Source organism: Hippichthys cyanospilos, chromosome 19, assembly GCF_059441005.1.
Source record: "Hippichthys cyanospilos isolate Australia breed blue-spotted pipefish chromosome 19, RoL_Hcya_1.0, whole genome shotgun sequence".
Lineage (NCBI taxonomy): Eukaryota > Metazoa > Chordata > Actinopteri > Syngnathiformes > Syngnathidae > Hippichthys > Hippichthys cyanospilos.
In genome coordinates, this window is record NC_142387.1 from 3,991,984 (window position 1) to 4,012,138 (window position 20,155).

General features: G+C 41.8%; 1 protein-coding gene across 2 annotated transcripts in view; it reads right to left on the reverse strand.

The window, feature by feature from the left end:
* Positions 1 to 414: 414 nt before the first annotated feature.
* zfhx4 (zinc finger homeobox 4) overlaps positions 415 to 20,155 on the reverse strand; it is a 92,096-nt gene continuing 72,355 nt past the window's right edge. For both annotated transcript variants that reach the window (XM_088401650.1, XM_088401649.1), the window contains exons 8-12: positions 12,314 to 12,447; positions 11,188 to 11,388; positions 10,825 to 10,942; positions 5,322 to 10,682; positions 415 to 4,844 (exon numbers count right to left, since the gene is read on the reverse strand). In XM_088401650.1, coding sequence (XP_088257776.1) covers positions 3,286 to 4,844; positions 5,322 to 10,682; positions 10,825 to 10,942; positions 11,188 to 11,388; positions 12,314 to 12,447 — 7,373 coding nt within the window. In that variant the 3' untranslated portion in view covers positions 415 to 3,285. The remainder of the gene's footprint in view (positions 4,845 to 5,321; positions 10,683 to 10,824; positions 10,943 to 11,187; positions 11,389 to 12,313; positions 12,448 to 20,155) is intronic.

Sequence of the window (20,155 nt, forward strand, 5' to 3'; positions counted from 1 at the left end):
GGCATTCGCTACAATCCCTACATTCAACATTACACTGGCGAGGCATTCACTCTCTTATTACAATGTAGGAAATCTGATCCAAGCTTCACTTATCGCGCAACAAATATATAACTTAAGGATATGAACACGAGAAAATATTAAGAGTTTACAAAAGATGACATGTATCCTGTTTTGGTGTGTCTTATACACTGTGTTATTTAAAATACCAGAATTTGACACCAAAATTAAAGATGTGTCTTATTCACCCGTGCTTATTATAGTTCTAGAATTAGGGTATCTATCATGCAAGTGCCCAGAGAAGACCCACGCAAGCACGGGAAGAGCATGCTGTGATGTTGTGTACATTCTAAACTACATAATTTGTAATTAGACAAATAAAATGTGAGGTGTGCCCCAAAAAAATTAAGACAAAAGTGGTTTGCAGATACAGTTTTTAATGTATCACAACAATGAGCAACAAACATACTTGATGAACTATTTCCAGAAGTTGTTCAAATACCATCTACAATAAACGTCATTTCAACTATGACAACAGGTCTGTGACAAATTAAAAAAAAAATGAAATAAAAGGTTCCAAAACCATGTTATTACCGTGATACGGTACAGTTGAGACCTCAAACAGTACAGTAACAAAAACTAATGCGACTACTCTCTATATATAAAACATCAATAACATTTTTGGTTTAGTTTATTTAAAGTTTTAGCCATAGGGGCTTCTTCTTAATAAAACCTTAGGGTGCATTTCCTATGTTACCCAGATGTTGAAGAGTACATATTGAGTAGGATATGATTGCGCCATGAAAATCCCTTTGACATCCAGAAGAACAATTCCAATTGTCAACCTTTTGAAGGCTGTCCTCAGAAACATGACACAATCCGTCCACTTTTTTTTGTACTTTTTTTTTTTTTAACTTCTTTTGTTTTTGGCTGCTGTGCAGTTGCAATAACTATGTACAGTTGCTGTTGGACCATCCATTTTGTTGGTTAGTTAGCTTTTACCAGTCCTTGGTGTGGAAAGTGTCCTGTCTGTGATGCTAGCATCTTAGCACATGATGCTAGCAAGCGACAAGTTCAGTCTTAAAATGCTGAGCCACCGAGTGGGAAAAGGCAAAAAGCCGAGTTGTGAAAGCCTTTGGAATCAGGACAGTCGCTCATGTTTGTACAATGGCAGAATTGCACCTAGGGAGGCCAGAATGTCTCTTAGGAAAAACAATCAAAAAGTGTCTTCAGGATTAAAGTAACTGATAAAATACTAAAAATCCAAACGGACAAAAAGCTCACGCAGAAAAACAAAACAAAACCAAAAAAAACAGACATTTGTTTTAAAACTTTGGGAAAGAACACCTTTATAATAAAACATAAGAGGAAATGTTACTTGATTTAATTGTTTGAAACAATAACTAAGCATGATTTGATTTAACCTGTCAAACAGTTGCATTACATGCTACTTGCTCATCTCAGAATAGGAAATACCAAAAAGCAATACATTTTTGCATTTCTTCATATTAATAAATTTGTACCATGCACAGCCAACTATGAATATGTACAACAGCTTTGCTTCTTTTTGTTCACAAGCCTTTTTCTTTCATACAAATAGCCTTCCGTTTACTTTGGAATGAATCACATAGTTTCAATGACCAAACTACGACGTGATTCTTCAAACAGAAAAACAAAAGAAAAAGTAATTGAACACCCTTTGACGGTTTTCACATTCTTAGTTCCACAGCAAAATTAATAACGTAACATTGAAAAAAAAAAGGCAGAAGCAAATTAATTCATGGATCAGTATTTTGTCTGGTTGAAGCTTTGAGAGAAATAATGGCAGGCAAAATACAATTACACAGTAGCAGCAAAACTTTTGTATGGTAATACTTTGCAATGTTGAAATTCTTTCGTTAAATGCGGATGATCACAAGTGCCCAGAGAATGGATGGGAGGTTGCCCACCTGTGTACTCGCTAGCAGAACATGGGTGTAACACTGTTTTCAGTCCTACAGGTACATGAAATTGAGTATACAACACAAATGTTGTGTTTTTTAAAGCAGCATATTTGCAAACAAATGATCATACCTTTTTTTTTTTTTTTTTTCTTAAAACATTGTGACCAACTTGTACCTTAACAGTTTCAAGTATACAGTACTGCTTTCATGGATGCACCAATTGTTAAATAGATTGTTAGGCATCAATCCTGTAACACGTATGGACCATTATGCTGCTGCAACTGACACGAATAATAATTAAAACACATTCGAACAAATATACAAAACAAACAAACAAACAAAATCTCTATTAAATTAACAGATGGCCTACTAATATGATATGAAGACAAATAAAACCAAAATAAGTGCACTATAGTCCAGACACAAGCAGGTACCGTAACAGTACAGCAATTCACCAAAGAAAAAAAAAAGTTCTATTCACATGATCAGAGAGTCTATCAAAACTAGAGTTATTACCTCTTCAGAAAAGGGTGTGAGCAGAGGTACAAGTGAGAAGGTTGGCACAGATTAGTATAGAATACGAGAACAAAAAGGGGCAAGGAAATAGTTACAGCTCGTATTAAAAACTGGCAAACACGGGGTCGTCGTACACATTTACTTCACCGTTCTAAATCCCCTCCATGGCAGAACCACACTGTCTTTGTAGGGCACAACTAAAAGAATATGCACATCGTCCATGGTAACAGTTATATTGTCTCTTGGTACCCTCTATACACACCAAGGAAATGCGTCCAATAAAGCTTGACATATTTTGGTTAAAAGCCAAGTGTACCCAGGCTTGCTGCTTCAACAAATGAGAAATGTTATGTTATCTGACCTGAGAATTTAAAGCTACTGAATTACACCTATCTAAAAACTAAGAGAGATTCTCTTTGAGGGTTCTGGATCGTCATCCCATACAGTACATGCTAGCATTTGGAAAACAATCCAGCTGAGGTGCAATTTGCTATCATGAGAGTTTTTGGCTTGAAACAAGCTCCCTCATTGAAGGAGCCTGTGAAATTTCTTTCCTACTCCGTGTTTTTGTATACAATATAAGCTCAGTCAAGCATCTGCAACAGTTCTGTCCATAACAAAAAGAAAAGAAAAGAAAAGAAAAGAAAGGAAAAGAATAGAACATCAATCAATATCTTGCCAGCATATCAATATGGGAAAAACAATCCTGAGTCAATCATTTGGTACTGAATTTTTTTTGGGTTAAGAGAAACTTTGGAACTGCAGTTTAAAAAGTCTTGTTTTTTTTTCCTTTTTCTTTTTCTTTAAGCAAGGGATCCTTTTGTCACTCCTACACACTGAACATATCCATTCTGATACTACTGAAGCTCGCGTCTAGGCCAGAGGCCGGCTTTGCCTTGACTTCCAACGCGTTATCTAAGTCGTCCAGCTTCTGGCTTAGCTCATTGTCAGACTCATCTGAACAACTCTCGGTGGGTAGTGAAGTTGGAACCCCTGAGGTGCTGCAGGAAGTTGAGGTAACCGTTGACGGCGAGGACAGCGGGGGAGGGGGGGAGGTTGACGGGGAGGAGGAGGAAGCAGCTTTCTGGGCTGTGGTGGTGGCCTGGAACAGGACGTTAGGCCAGGACTTCATGGGCAAGCGAGACAGATGAGGAAAGGTGTTATTAGAAGAAGCTGCAGACTGCGAGGTAGATGTGGTGTTAGGAGTAGGGGAGCAGACAGAATGAGGTAATAATCTAGTATGCTCTTTGGCATTTCTCATTGCTTGTTTGATTGTTTTCTCTTTGTGCAAGCTCGACTGAAGGTGTTGGCCAAGTGCTTCGTTCCCGTTGACGACCACGTTGCAGGCGACGCACGTGTAGTTGCTCACCGCCTTTCGAAGCACCGTCTCTTGCGGGTCACTCAAAGCGTGTCCGAAGTAACAGAGGGATTTTTGATGACGCGCCACCGAATCTTCGTCGGCAAAAATCATCTGGCACTTCCTGCAAATAAACTCATGCTTGATGGACGGTACGATAAAAGCGTCTGGAAAATCCTTGGTACTTTTGCTCTCTAGTTTCGGTTCTTCTTTTGTGCTTTCTGTTGAAGAGCCTGTGTTGGTTTCATCCTTAGTATTGTTAGCTTCTTTTGGTTTAAAAGAGTTGCTTGCGGTGCCTTTTACGCTCTGGGGTGCCTTCGCAGGGGTTGATTTCTGTTGCTGCTTCTGCTGTTGCTCCAGTTGCTTCTGCTGTTGCTGCTGTTGCTTCTGGAGAGAATCTTGGAGAGACTGCTGGTACTGCTGATACTGTTGCAGAAGAACGGTCGGGGAGAGGCCAGCAGCCATAGCAGCTTGTGGGACCGCTGCAGGGCCATATGGGAACAGGTTCTCCATCCCACACAGAGGTGGGAAGTAGCCCCCCGGTTGAACACCCCTGGGAAGCTGGGGTGAGAAGCAGTTAGGGAATCCAGGAAGGAAGTAAGGCAGGAACTGCCCTCCCAAAAACGAGCTGGGATCACCCGTGGCCAGAGCGCTCTGAAGGGCCTGCAGCTTCGCCGTGTCCAGTGGAGGCTCACCTCCCGGTTTTCCTGGAGCTAGTTTCTCCCTCTTCTTGGCTGTGCCGGGGGTCTCGGGCCGTGAGCCGCTCTCTCTCTCGCTGCCCTTCGTCTTCATCTGTGGAGCCTTGTCTCCTGGTGTCTTACTGGTGTCTCTCTCGGGGTCTTTACCTTGCTGCTCTGTGTTATTTACTGCTGCCAAAGGTGTGGAGGGAACAGGAGGAGGAGGAGGAGGAGGAGGAGGAGGAGGAGGAGTCTGCAGAATAGTCTTGGTTGGGGTAGTGCTGAGAGACATGGCAGGAGATGGGGTGGCTGGTGTAGGGAACCCAAGCATGCCAGCACCAGGAGATGCTAAAGCTGAAATACAGTAGTATATAGATATGGAAATATTCAATATTTAGATATTCAATCACAAATTGGGGAATCTTTTTGAAAAGTTACTTCATTTGTCTTTTGTCTAGTTTTTAGAAATCTCTTATTCAGATTTTGTTATGGATCAAAACTGTCACATGTGCTTTACGACAACATCGCTCAGTCTTCATATAATACTATAAATATGCTGAACCAATATTTAGAAGAAAAAAACAAAAGACAAAAAGGAAAGCCATGATAAATATACATATGTTGTACAAAAATCTCATTACCAGTTCAACCCTGATGATGAAAATCACACATGCATTATACCAACCACTTGTAATTTCAAAATTGTATTCAAAAATAGGACTTTCTGACTAACACCTCTGTGATACAGAATAAACAGCAGTATTGGAGAATAACAGTGCATGAAAATATCAGTTCATAAAGCTTGTAGTCTTTTTTGTCATACTAACTCACCAGGTGTGTTGGGTGGGAAAACAGGAAGTGATGATGGTCCGTTGACCCCGGGAAGTAGCACTGGCGGAAGGCCAGACATCCCTGGGTAGCCTGAGGGCAGGCTAAGGCCATGAAGTGCATTACTGTTGTCCACTGCCGTCTGTTGCTGCTGGCCAGGCAGATTGAGTCCCTCACCAGCTTTCTTCATGCGATCCAGCTCTTGCTGGGCCATCAGCTGTCGGACCGTGGTTGGTGCTAGGTAGTCCTTTTCCCTATCCACCTGATTTCCCAGGGTTTCTTGCACTTTGGTGATGTGCTGTTTGGAGAAGATGTGGTCGCGGATGGACATGCGTGGAGTGTACTTTATACCACACAGAGTACACTCTGGCCTCGGCCCATCTGGGGAGCCTTGACTGATCATGAATGGCTTTCCAATGTTTATCTTGAACTTCTTTTCTTTAGCTCTGGCATTCTGGAACCACACTTGGACAACACGCTTGGGAAGTCCAATCTCATTACCCAGCATCTCACACTCTTGCATCGTTGGAGTGCGGTAATCGCTAAAACATGCTTTGAGGACTTTGAGTTGCAGGTTACTCATCTGAGTCCTGAATCGTTTATGACCAGGCCTATCGCCGGAATTGGTGCCTTTACCAGACTTGAAGGGGTTACCTGCCCCAAATGGACTTGGAGAACTGGGATCAGCAAGGCTTGAGGACTCACTTCTGTCATTGGTGTCATCCAGATCATCATCTCGCGAGCTATAGTAAGAGTCGCAGTCTTTTCCGGAGAAACTGAGGGCTGGACTCACCATACTGAATTGGAATCGATCATTGCCGCTGTCAGCATTTGACGCCATGCCACTCCTGTTGTCATTCAACTTGTCCCCTCCATTAGCTGTGAAGTGTTCAACTTCATTGTTGTTGCCCTCATCTCCTGTTGTAGCATCGCTAATGGCTGTATTAATTGATGATGTCTCATCAAAGTCCATCTTGCTAAGATCATAAGATGAAAGATCTGCTGAGTTAACATTAGGCCCATCATTTTCATCACAGTTTTCAGCTTTTAATGATGAAGGGCTTAAGAAGTTTTTTAGTTGAGCTTCAGATGGTTTTACTGGGGTTGACGATGCAGTAGGCAACTCATAGTCGTTTGGCTCAGTCTTGGTAGGCAGCTGTGAGAAGTCAAAGAAGTTATACTTGGGGCTATCCCCCCGGTCGTTGTCTTGATTCATCATTGGGCTTGGTGGCAAACTGAAGCCTGCCTGCTTTGCCTCATGCCAGTGTCGAGATCGTATGTGACTATCGAGAGCTGACTTGGCTTTGAACAGTGCCCTGCAAAAGGGGCACTTTTTGTGTGACTGCGAGGGTCCAATTGCTCGAAACTGCCCTTTTCGTTCCCGAGCACGGGTGTTTTGGAACCAAACTTGCACCACTCTCTTTTTTAAGCCCACCTCTCTTGCAATGTGGTCCAACATTTTTCTTGTTGGATTAGAATCAATTAGGTATTTGTCATAAAGGACCTCAAGCTGTTCAGGTGTGATGGTGGTTCTCAGGCGCTTATCTCTGTGGTGTTCTTCACTACTGTTTCCGCCATCTTTATCATTGACACCTTCGTCCTTATCATCCAATTTTCTCTTCATTGACCCTGACCCTACGGCAGAGGCCAATCCGGAACTACCTTGTGAGGAGATTTGAGAGAGGCCTCCAGATAACAGCTGGCTAGCCATGAGTGGGTTATTTGGGTCAAATATCATATAGGGCATATCAATGGGTCTTTCAAGAAACTGTGAGTGCAGAAATTGATTCTGGGCTGCCAAGAAATGCATATGTTGATGTTCCTGCCACAGTTCCACTGTAGGGAATGCGATCTTACACTGTTCACACTGGTATTGAAGCATCTGGTGGGGGAGGCTGTTTGTGAGCGAAGAAAGGGCCAGGGAGAGAGGACTAGATGGCACTGCCGCAGCCTGTGGCTGGGAATGGGGTCTTGATATAGGGGGCTGGGCAACTTTCTGAGGGGGTGGTTGAGGTGTGCAAGCTTTAGATGGCCTTGGCTCTGGCAGTGATTTGACCACTGGCGAGGGTGCAGTCTCAGTTTTATTTGTGTCGCTTTCAGAACGAGGTTCAAAATCTGGCTTTGGAGAGGCTTTTCCAATGCTGGTGCGGGGCGAAGCCATTACAGGGGAACTCGAGCCAGAGCTGGTCGCAGTTCCCTGGGAATGTTTGGGTGGCTCTAAGGATTGTTGGGTCATTTTAATTGGCAGTTGATCGTCTGTGTATTCTTCACAATGATTTTCCTCAGTACCTTCCTCATCTTCATCTTTGTAACACATTTTTTTCTGGTGAGTGATGAGGTCAAAGATACGTGGGAAAACAATGCTGCACTTTTTACACTGATACTGCATGTTACTCGTCCGGATGTAACGTTCATTTGTCAGCTCCTTTTTCTCATTGTCTTTAGAATCGGCCTGGTTTTCGTAGCTTTTGCGAGCTTTCTGGCGTGCATTCTGGAACCACACAACGATGACTCGTGTTGGTAGATTAAGGACAGTGGAAAGTTGCTCAATTTCATCGTCCTTGGGATAGGCATTGGTGTCAAAGAAATCTTGAAGAACCCTCAGTTGATAATCAGTAAATCTGGTTCTTGAAGACCTCTTGTTGATGGCTGAGTCAGTCCTGTAGTACTCATGGGTGCTTAGCTGAGTTTCTATTCGGATGTCATCCAAAGTAGTAATGGGAGGAATATTAAAATTGTAGGGAGAATCTTTGCTCCGCTGCCTCTCTTTGAAAAGGGTGTTTCGGAACCAGTGCTTTATGACCTTTTGAGGCAAACCAGACTTCTCTGACATCTCCTGAATTTGCTCTTCATTAGGGGAATTGTTAATGTCAAAGTTGGCACGGAGGATTTTAAGCTGGTCATCAGTTATACGAGTTCGCGGTCGCTTAAACTGAGACTGGCGGAGGAAGTTCGGATCGAGCCCCAATTGTTGCTGGCAGAGTTGTGTAAGGTCGGTAGAGAGAGAATCCATAGTGGGCAGCTGGAGGGCCAATTGAGGGGGCAATCCCGGGTGCTGGACGGATTGCATCATGAGCGGTGGGAAAAGGGGTAGATCCAAAGGAACAGGAAGTTGCACTTGTGGAGGTGCAGGAGGAGCGGTGGGTGTTGGGGGAGGATGTGGTGCCTGCAGTGGTGGTGTCTGGTGAGTAGTTTGGTGTGATGTCTGATGGGGGACAGGCACTGGTGATGGTGTTGGCGTTTGGGGCTTGGTCATTGATGCTGAAGTTGGTTGAGGTGTTGTCAATGAGGCAGTTGCAGGAGGAGGTGGAGGGGGCGGAGGTGGAGGAGGTGGTGGTGGCGTCTCAGGTGAAGCAGGGTTAATTGGGTAGAGTTTGTCATAAGCCTCTCTGTACTGCTGGGCAAACTTTTCAAGCTCCCCATATGGGAAAAACTGACTGTGCACATGCTCTTGGTGGCTTTTGAGGATAAGCATATTGGAGAAGAGCTTTCCGCACATTCCACACTCGAGCTTATCAGTGCTAATATCCATTTGTTCACCTCCATCTTTATTTTTCTTTTGGTTCTTCTGTCTATTTTCATTGTATTGGATGACAAGTTCAAATCCGAAATTCTCCAACAGTGCTTTGGCTGCATTACCCCTAGCTCCTGAAACAATGCGAGGGGGAGGAATCAATGGCTCGGAGAATTTGGACTTTTTACTGTCTTTGTTGTCTTTTGCACCATCGATTAAAGCATCACATCCATTTTCCAACTTTGATCTGCTATCTTGTTTATCAAGGTGGTCTTCAGCCTCTTTAGACATTTGAATATCAGAAACAGATGCATTGCTGGGCTCCATTTTAGGTTTTTGGTTTAGGATTTGTTGATTCTTCTGCTGCTGAATCTGTGACTGTGTCTGGGAGACTTGCTGCTGCTGCTGTTGCTGAGCCTGTTGCAGTTGATGCTGCTGTTGCATCTGCTGCTTCAAATCTTCAAGAAAGCTTCCTGTAAGACCTGGCATTCCAAAAGCTGCTGCTGAATGCAGGGCAAGCTCGGGACTTAAGTTGAACTCCGCTCCTGGGATGTAGAAGGGGAATAAGAACTGCGGTTGTTGAAATTGCAGCAATGCTTCTGGCGTCATTGGGAAATGAGGGAAGAAAGCTGGGTTCAGAAATTGAGGCTGGAAGAAAGCAGCCTGCTGCTGAAGTTCATGTTGAAGTTGCATTTGCAGCTGCGCTGAGGACTGTGCTGACTGGTGGCTATTTGACTGAGAGGACACATGGTCAGTACCTTGTTTTGCGTTGTTGCTATTGGTGTCTTTGGGTTCCACGGTACTTTCTTTGTTAGCTGATGGTGGTCCACTCTGAGCAGAGTCTGTGTTGCTGTTGCTTCCTTGTGTGCTAGGAGCAGGACTTTTTGCTGGTACTGGACCACTAGTGCCAGTGCTATTGCCACTCATTTCAGATTTGGCTGTTCGAGCTTTAGTCTGGTGGAGTACCGACCTCATGTGAATCTCAAGTGTTGAACTTTGGCTATATGCGACACTGCAAATATTGCATTTGTATGGTTTGTTGTCAATGTTGCTGCCTGTTTCTTGGGGAACTGGGCTCGAAGCTTCTTGAAGGACTTTCTTCAACTTGTGCAAATGGGAAACTGAATTATAGTGAACAAGTAAAATATTTTTCTGAGTGAAGGACTCCTTACATACAGTGCACTTGTAAGGTCTAGAGGGGTCTAAAAATTTCTCCATTGTAAAGTTTGGCCCTTTCCTAAATGGCAAAGTCCGTTTTGGTTCTGCTCCCATGTCATCTATCAGAGAGCTACTGTCACTTCCGGTAGGACTAGGCTTCTCTTCCTGATCCATTTCATCATCCTTGTCCAAATCGTGCTCAAAAGCGTGAGCTTCCTCCAAAGCCCTGGCTTCGCTCTCAGTGATATCACCGTTCAGTGGGAGATTTCCAATCAATTGCTGCACTTCGGCTTCAGTCAGTTCAGGGTGTCCATTCTCCAAGTGTTTCCTGAGGGCCAGGAATGTCCTGAAGCTCCGCTGGCAAAGGCTGCACATAGTGGCTGCTCTGATGGCATGGTACTGGGAATGTATCTGCAGCTTCTGCATTGTCTTGAAGGCCAGGCTGCAGTGGTTGCAACGATACTTGTAGACATGGCGATCAGACACTGACAGTTGCTGCTGCTGCTGTTGGAGCCTCTGGAGTTCGCTGAGATGATCCTGAAGAGTATCGGGGGACTTGCTGTCATGCCCTAAACTGCTTGCTCTTCTCCAGTCTGGAGCCTCTGAGGCCTCCTTTGGGGGCTTCATTTCCTCACCTTGGAGGTCTAATTCATTCTTATCTTGACTTGCCAATTCATCTTTCAAAGATGTTCCTTAAAGCAGACAGCACAATTTGAATGTGTTAACTCACTATCTTAAAACTATAAAAGACTATATATGCACAGTTAATGTGATTACAAACTTAAGTTTTACCAATATAAAGTATTTGAGGTAAATGCTTAACATGTTGTTTACCTTGTGATTTTCCAGGACCATCAAGAGTGGCTGATGAATCAATTGAAGGCAATCCCTTGTCTTGTCCAGTTTGGGGATGAACTGCACTATTTGAGCCTGTGGTATCAGGTCCAACAACCTATCAAGACCAGATTTTTTTTTTCTTTCATTAAAACAGCTTCAAATTCGTCAGCATGAAAACTTAAATGACAAGGTGGGTCACTTCCAGTTTTTGACAGTGGGGACAATAGTTTCAAGGGCAAATGTTCCATAATACGTTTGCACTTGACAATGAGGACAGCGAGGTCACTCTGTCGTCCTGATCAAATTATGCCAAGCAATTACAGGCAATTACACGCACACATGCACACGGTCTTTACGTACCGTCATAATGAGCTTTTCTACACAGTCAGGTGCCACACTGTGAAGATGGGTGAGATGCAGTTGCAGGTGAATTTTGTTGCTGAGAACATCTTGACATAGTGGGCAGCGGATCACTGGTTGCATGGAATGCTGGGACATCACATGTAGCTGCATACGGTTGGCATCTTTACTGCTGAAGTTGCAATAGGGACATTGCTGAACCTAAAACAAAAAAATGTAGTTGAGTTGAGTTACATGTGCTTGTAAATAAAGCAACTAATAATACAACATCGAGTTTTTCAAAAGCAATATTTTTTGCACTGCTCGGGTTGAAAATCCCCTTTAATCTGGGTCATAGAATCTCCTGACGTGAACTTTGTAACATAAATAAATGTAGGATTACAATATTTTATCATACTTATTTTAAATCAACTCCTTCTACTTTAGTTCACTGAAAATACCACTGGCCAAAATGTTTAATCAGGAAATTACCTTTGACAATTTTGTGTATGTACATCTCCTGGCGCTCATTACAGGGAGTATGCGGAACATGCAGCCTCTCTACCACCTGTCTTAATAGAATCCATTTTTGAAATGACAAAGTCTTCCATTCAAATAGGAGCCAGACGGGCTAATACTTCATAATCTAATTTAAAAACACATATAATTTAAGTAGATGCAAAATGGGGAGCTGGAGGGTGGGAGCCACAAGGTGAGTGCAGGTATTGTACTTGAGAGTATGATGAGTGTTCTTGATGATAAAAGCTCAACCAAGTAAAGAATGAAGGGCTGTTTTTAACCTTTTCCAAGGAAACTGCATAATCCCATCTTCCCATTTTCTGTAGTGTTTATTCTGTTCACGGTTGTGGCAGGAGTTAGACGGTGTCCCAAAAGAACAAGGGTGAATGACAAAAAAAACTCTTTTGATTGGCAGTCAATAATAGCGGTTGTGAATGGAGTGGCATTTCTTCTCAATTCAACTGTGTGAAAGTCAGTTTAGTGGCCAACTACACAACCAAAGGCCTCAAAACCAGAGCTAACAATTACTAACCCTAAAAGTTTGATTAAACTCTTACACTGATTGGTAATTTTCCCAATATAAGTACAGCTTTTTTTTGCATATCTGACAGATTCTGCAGATTCGTACCTGTTCAGCGGCAGAGTTCCTCGCTTCAACAGATTTGGGCCTCTTGGGAGGGCTTTCAATTTGTTGATCGTGCGGGAGTGAGTGTTTCACTGTGGTGTTCTGTCCTGTCGATTCTTTGGATGTGGCATTTACTCCTAAAATGGAAAAACAAGTGCGAAACAAGATAAGTCATTAAAGAAAAAAAGTCATAAAGGGTATCAATTTTTTTTAAAATGAATTTATAAACTGCATTTATTTATACTCTTTGAAATATTGGTACTATCCAAATTAAAAAAAAAAAAAAAAAACATTTTGTGGACTATTTTTCAAATAAAAAAATTAAATGATGTTTTGTAGAGCTTTTGTTGTGTGTGTGTGTTCATGTACTGTATAGTCTCAAAACATTCCAGTTATGTAAAAATAACCCACTCTGAGTCCAAAAATAATACACTCCTTACTTTATTCAAAAACATCTGGGTAAAGAAACAACACAATTTGGGTAAAAATTTACTGACACATCTTTCTGGGTTGTTTCGCACAAATAACTTCCAGGTTGTGCTGTTTTAATGAAAGTAACAAAAAAAAAAAGTTCATTTTGTATAAAGCAACCCCAAATATTTTACCCAAACAGTGAATGGGTCCATTTTGGCACGCATTGTGTTATTTTTTACACAACAGTTTTTGGAGGACACATAATGCAAAACATTATCCTGTTTTGTCACAGGGCCCATATCATGGATATCCAATTTGGAGCTTTTAACCATGTCAGAATGCTAATTTATGACCATAAACACCCCCAAAGTGCTGTTTTCCTTCATTAATACATTTCCAAGAATTCCTTGGTTTCTCAAAAATGGCTTGAGAGAGGGATGTTGATGATGATAACTGCCCCTCTTACACCATATGTTAAGTATAAAATACCACATATTTAACTGTACCATTACATTTAAACATTTTTTGGGTTAGATACATGACCGAAAAAATTGAGTCCGTCTTTTTTTTTTTTTTAAAAGTCAAGTTATGTTATTTTTGACTGAACCATTTTTAAAGAGTAGCATACAACCAAATTTTGAGCGGGATCTTTATGGGATCATTCCAAGGCTTGGACATCGACATAACATAAGTGAGCTGGCACGGGCTGTATCACTCATGCACACCCACTAACACACATACTTCCTGCCCCGAGGCCATGTGAAATGGAGGAAAGTCAGGCAGGCTCATTATCACAGCACGACATACATTAAATGTTATGGTAATATTATACACTTCATTAGATCATATACATTTCCCCAGCTGCTTCAACTATACTTCTGTCTGCACGAGATGCAACATTTTCGGGAGGGTGGTGGTGGTGTCTGTGTGTGTGTGGGGGGTGGTCACGGCTGGTGGTACAGTAGTGTGCGTGTCGATTTGTACGTGCATGTGTAAGTGTGTGTGACGTTAACCAACAGTGCCTGGTGTGGGGAAATCAGCCTCTGGTTGTATTTAGTGATAAATCTTTCATTAGCTTCATCCTCACATACAGCCACTGCAGCTCAATGCAGACAGTGCAAAACAAAGACCCAGCAACAGAAAACTCTCACAGCAACCCCCCCCCCCCCCCCACCACCACCACCACCTTTCCTCCTCCAAGTCATCATCCACAACCCCCCCCGCCTGGTCACTCAAGGCAATATGCGAGCCTCACTCTTGCGAATCAACGCTTCACGCTAGATGCACAAAGGGAAAAAAGGGAGAAATCAAAGCACTGATACATGGAGAGGGGGTAGAAGAGCGAGAGAGAAAAAAAACATTTTGTATTTCATATTATTCCGTGGCTCATGTTTTTATTGGGTGCATATCAATTCCTCTGGCCCGTTCATGCATTTTAATTCTGTTGCATTAAGTAGGCGTTCCACTTATTTTATTTGTAATCCCCTATATCTGGAGCCTGAAATATTGGCCTGTCAAGGGAAGTGACAAGAGAAAAGGAGGGAGGGTGGAAAGGGGGAAAAAAAACACAAGGGCACAATGTGAATTTCCAAGAACATCCGAAAATTGGACTGCGGCTCAGAATAGCAAGGTAATTTTGTCGTACGCTGCCTTCTACGGCCCCTGCAGGGCTTACATGTGTGTTGCTGTGCATGTATGCGTGTGCACATTATGTCTTCCATGACAGGCCTCTGACACTTCATCGCAGCCATCATATAACATGACCTTTCTGCTCCTTCCTGCCCCGCCCCCCATTCATTATGACCAATTCTAATTTCAACTTTCAATTTTTGCCTCCGTCTTTCACTCAATTTGCAACTAAATTGCATCCTTGCGAGAGGAGATGAGGCGATTGTCGGACAAGAGGCCGCAAACACATTTACATGGCGGATGGGAGCGAGCCCACACATCACCATTGATTACTGTCGTGGCAAACGCAAATGTATGTTTGCGTAACGGCTGCACGCTCGGGTTGTGTGTCTGTCTCTCTGATGTAGATTTGTCTTGGTGCTTTCATCAAGAAAAACAGTTGGGCTAACCTTGAATGCCGAGAGAGCCGATCGCTCTGTGGCCACTTAGAAGATTTAAATGGCGAGCCCTGCCAGTGCATAATGAAGCTGTTTGGAGAAATGCCTTCTAAAGTCTAGTGTCCTTCAAACATACCTGAAACCCAATTGCGCTCAATGGGGTAAAAGCACAATTCAAATACCATCTATGATTTCATGAGAGAAAATCAAATATCCATTTGCCGGTTTTTGCTCTCAAAGTCTACATGGATAGCAAGAATCATTAAAAAATAATAACGGGGTGAGGAGGATCCAGAAGAAGATGGCAACCACCCCCCTTCGTTTTCCTTTGTCTGGGTGAGACTGCATCCAACACTTAATGACTCTGCCCTTTTTCCCCTCCTCCCTCTTTTTTGCCTTCCTATCTTCCCTCCATCCTCATGTGGACTCCACCAGCTGCAGCCTCGTGAAGCGGCGGGGCCGAATAAACTTGACACGGCGTAACCACTGCAACCCATCCCTCCCACCTCCTGCCAATGACAAATGTCTGCATGCTGCAGGACCTGGCTTGATTAGATAAATCAAAAGGAGATTTATGACACTCACCCCCCTTTTGCATTTCAGGGGGGAGAGCGCTGTACACTCGCCACCCATCTTTATTTGCAACTGTCAGTGGTGTTTAGGGTGTCACGGATGCGCACTTACAAGCAAGTGTGCTCTCAGACGAGGGAAGTAAAGAGCAGTGGAGGGGGGGAGAAAGAAAAAGAATAGGGGTAGAAGGGATGGAAAGCATGCAAGCCTGTCTTTTTTGCATGCAAAGTATTGACCTTGTGCATCCGCGTAATATCAAAATCAATAATAATAATGATAATGATAATAATAATAATAATAAATACTCTAAGAATGACTCATGACAAATGTTCATTTCACTTTTGAACATATTGGTAAATAATTAAAAAGGCTTTTATTTTGCTTACTTTAGTACTTTTGCACATCACATTTAAAAGTATGCTTGGACGTATTTTCAAATATATAAGAATGTATTTTCAAGTATGTTTGAATCTATTCACTAGTGGTGTCAAAAAATAAGGTTCATCAATTGATCTAATGTAATGTATTTTTTTTCAACTGCCCCTAAAATTATCTGCGAAAAAAAAGTCCTCAACCAGTTTTTTTTTTTTTTTTTTTAAATTTAGATACATAGTGTAATTGTGTCAGGTGAATAGATTGATAGGCAACCCTAACCCGACTACAAAAAAGTGGCTTCAGACATTTTTTTTAACACTTCAGCACAGGGGTTCTAAAACTTTTTGGAGTCAGGGACCCCTTTGAGAAAGCAACTTTTCAAGGACCTCCATTGCAAATGTTTGCAGAAACAAAACAAAACAAAAAAACATTTAAGCCAAACAAAAGTGCCCTTTCTTATTCACCAACAGATTCAATTTGACAAGTATATGTGTTACTCTTTAGCTATACTGACGTTTAACGAATAAAAACTGCACGCCTCCAAAAAAAGAAAAAATCCCCCAAAACAGTTTGCTTTGCTGCCAATTATTTTGTCAAAAACAGCATTATAAAATAAAATGCTGCTTTAGCTTTTATGGCAGCGTCTTGTTAGCAATCAATTGTAGACACAAAACACATTTTGAAAAATTTCAAAATGATTCAATTTTTACAAATATATGAAACTGGTTGAATTATTTGCGTCATTGAAGAGTCATGAATATTTTCACAATTTATAATATGATATAAAAAAATACAAATATATACACATGTATATTTTATTAATACCCAAATTATTTCACGGACTCCTTGCAGTGAGCCCATGCACCCACGAGAGTCCGCAGACACCAGTTTGAGAACCACTGCTTTAGCAGATGCAATTGTAACCATTTCCTTTCTGTTGTACTTGAGACCAATCCTAGCTAGAGCTCGATGCAACCCAAGTTTGGACCATCAAGAGAAATGGTACTGTGTTCTTTTGTCACTCGCCAAATAATTAGAAAGATTTATTAAAATGAAACAACCTCAACCCAATGCATTGTAGCCTCGCTTAAATGTGGAGTATTTTTGAGACTTTTGTTATAGTTCGCTGCATTACTATCTTTGTCATGATCGTTAGCTGTGGCTACAGTCACAGCTGGGTGTTTTACATTTTTGTTGTTAGCTAAACGCGAGCTTCATCTGTGTTAAATCAACTTCTTCTTACAAAGGATGCCTGTTACTCTATCAAAGGTGCCGTCAGGGCATTTTCTAAAGCTAAATTTATCGAAATTGAACCGACAACTCTCGCGTACTCTTCCATTTTCATGTCTTCTTTTTGATCCTGAATTTGCCCTTTGACAGCCAATAAGTGTCCCCTTGAAGGTGTGATTGACATTAGCTTTCCAACCCCAAACAACCCCAGCACAGTAACCCTACGCATAAAAAGGATTGAATCGGCAAACACAAAACATTACGTTAGAGATTAAAAATTAGATTAATGCGATTAAAAATGCTTTAACTGTGGCTGTAATTAACAGATCTCGTTTAATGTTAATTTGACACACATTGAAGTAAAAGTACATACGTTTTCAAGTATGTTTAAATAATCTTGCAAATATGTTTCAACATGTTTCCAAGTACATTCAAACTAGTTTGCCAGTCAAAAAATGTTTGCTCGATATTGGCAGCTTCATATTTCCGATCCATATTTCCGTGTGCAATATAACTGGCAAATCCAACAACAGAAGGTTTTCCTACATAACACCACAAGTGAAAAACTGGATTTGTCCATTTCTAAACTTTTGTGCACAAAAAAAGAAACAGTACATTTTGGCTTCCAATTTACTGTACAGTAATTATTTTTTTTAAATCTTTTACTTGGTTGGGATGCAGTTAAATTAGGTAATGTGAATCAATTAAAGAACTGCATGCCACATATTGACATAATCATGATCTCATTATTGTGGTTTGCACATTTATTTTCTATTATTTTATTCCTTCGTGGGGCTGAATGCAATTTATTACTTACACCTCATGCATGATCAAGGCATTTAGACACTAATACAACCACATAACTAAACTTACTGGCATCAAACTTGGACATTAGTGGCTTTGTAAAACCACCACTAAAGGATACAACTTGATTGCATGCCTATGTTTGTGACGAAAAGGTTTTTCTTTCGTGCAAACTTACCTACGTTGACCTTGTGCGAGTGACTGCGCAATTAGAGTCCATTCCAGACAATTTCACGAAAATGCGTACGGTTCCAAGCCGGCTGGGTGGCGGCAGCTTGGATTTAGTATTCAATTTAGCACTGCTGAGCCCTGGCAGACTGGCTAAGGTTATGAAGCAGTAAATCTACGAGGGGGCGCTGGCCAAAATAGGCCAGGGAGGGTCAGTTGACATGATTTACTTGTCTCTTACTCTGAGGTTACGCATTAGGCTGACCCCTGGTCACTTGATAACATTACAACAACACACTCTGAACCCCAAACTCCCACCAAAGCACACAGCGGGCTACAGCAGGAGTGTGAGAGAATGTTTAAAAGCAACAATCTTGCCATTTGTGTGTGTTTATTAATGACTCGCCTTCCTTTATTTTGCAGTTGCATTTGATAAAAGAGATGAATATGAACAGGGCCTTGTCACATCTGACAAATTGGCTATGACGCACGACAAGCTGTCGCTATAAAAAATAAAAACATGCATGCAAGAATAGCTGCAGGCTTGTAATTAAACATGCTAATTTCTTTAATATATTTTAATCTTATCTTGAAGAGATTGAAAACAAGTGGAACCCTCATCTTAAATTTGGAAGACGGATGCAAATTAAACAAAAAAAAAAAGAAAATATGGAATACATAAAATCTAATCTTGTTTGCAGTTGTATGTTGTTTTCCCGTTTAATCTGTGCGATCCAACCTTGCGTACTTTTAATAAATTTGACTCCAGGAGCAATGAGTAATAGCTCTGCCAATTTGAAGCAGGTAGATATCTGCAATTTCCTTGGACCATGCGACAGGATCATTTCCATGCTGAGGCCTTTTGTTTAGTTGGTTATTTATAAGAAGTAGGCCCCTGAGCCATGATGACATACTCAGTCTCCACACACAGCACAAAGCTATCTGGAAGTAATCCACATCAGGGACATTTGCATGGAGAATGTAACATGGATTATAATTAATCTAAAGTGACATGGGATTTAAAAAGACAATGTAAATGAAGCTAGGGAAAAGCACACACTGCCTCTCCACGCCCCTTCCCCCTTCTCATATCACCCCTTTTTATTTTTTTGCCATCTTCTGCTTCCCCTCTGCATCTTTATGCCCCCTCTTTGTTTAAAGCGTCTCTGAGATGAAGTGTGCAAGCAGAAGACTGCTCACTTGGCCACAATGTAATCCTACCTCTCCATAGGGAATCACACATACACACATCTGAAGCGTGCCACAGACTGGAGGCTGAGCAAGGAGTCGCTAAATTGCACAACTACAAGTTTGAAAAAGAGATAGCTAGCTAGCCAGATGGATGGACAGATGGATGGATAGAACATGGACATTGTTGCACTCGTTGGTCCTTTTTTTTTTTATGCATGTGCGCAGTGGTGTTAAATGACATTAGCGGTAATATACGGTGGTGAACGCATGGATGGTGGTTCCCCCCGCCAGTCGCTCAAATAGGACTGTCAGACAGATAGAGCTTAAAGATAGATGACGAGCCAAACTAATAGGGCCCAGTCTCGCTCGGCTCGCCTTCTGCCTCATTGAGCCTCACATTATGGAGCAAGGTATGGCATGCTCGGATGCAGGAGGCGGGCAAGGAAGGGGGGGTTACTTTGAGATGGATGGAGGGTAGGACTTGGAAGGTTTCTGCATGGTTAAGGTGTAAGAGAGAGAGAGAAAAAAAGGGAAAATTCCGTGCAGCGAAATACATACATAAAAGACCTATGAATTTTTATTTGGGTAAATCAGATGGAAAAGAGGCAAGGTTACCCTGATTCCGAAAGCCCTAAAGTTTGACTGTCCCACCCAGTTGCCACCACCAGACAAAATGTGATTTTTGACACTCCTTCTAATTCTTGGAAACCAATAACTATTTCTGCTATTTTATGTCCAAATTATGATCCAGTGACAGTGTTCGAGTACATATTGGCCAACAATTGAAGGAAAGATTTAGCCAGAAAAAGAAAATGAAGGGACAGTGGCATTAATAAAAACTAATTTAGAGGTTGCAAAGCTGCAATATTCGAAAAAACATACACAGCAGCCACCTCAACCATCCCCCCATCTAATCCTGGGCTTATGAAAAATTAATATGTCATCGGAGAGGGCACAAGAACGGGAAAAGATTAATGCAAGGCGCTTATAAATTACAAGCACGCAAACTGATTTGATTAAAAAATAA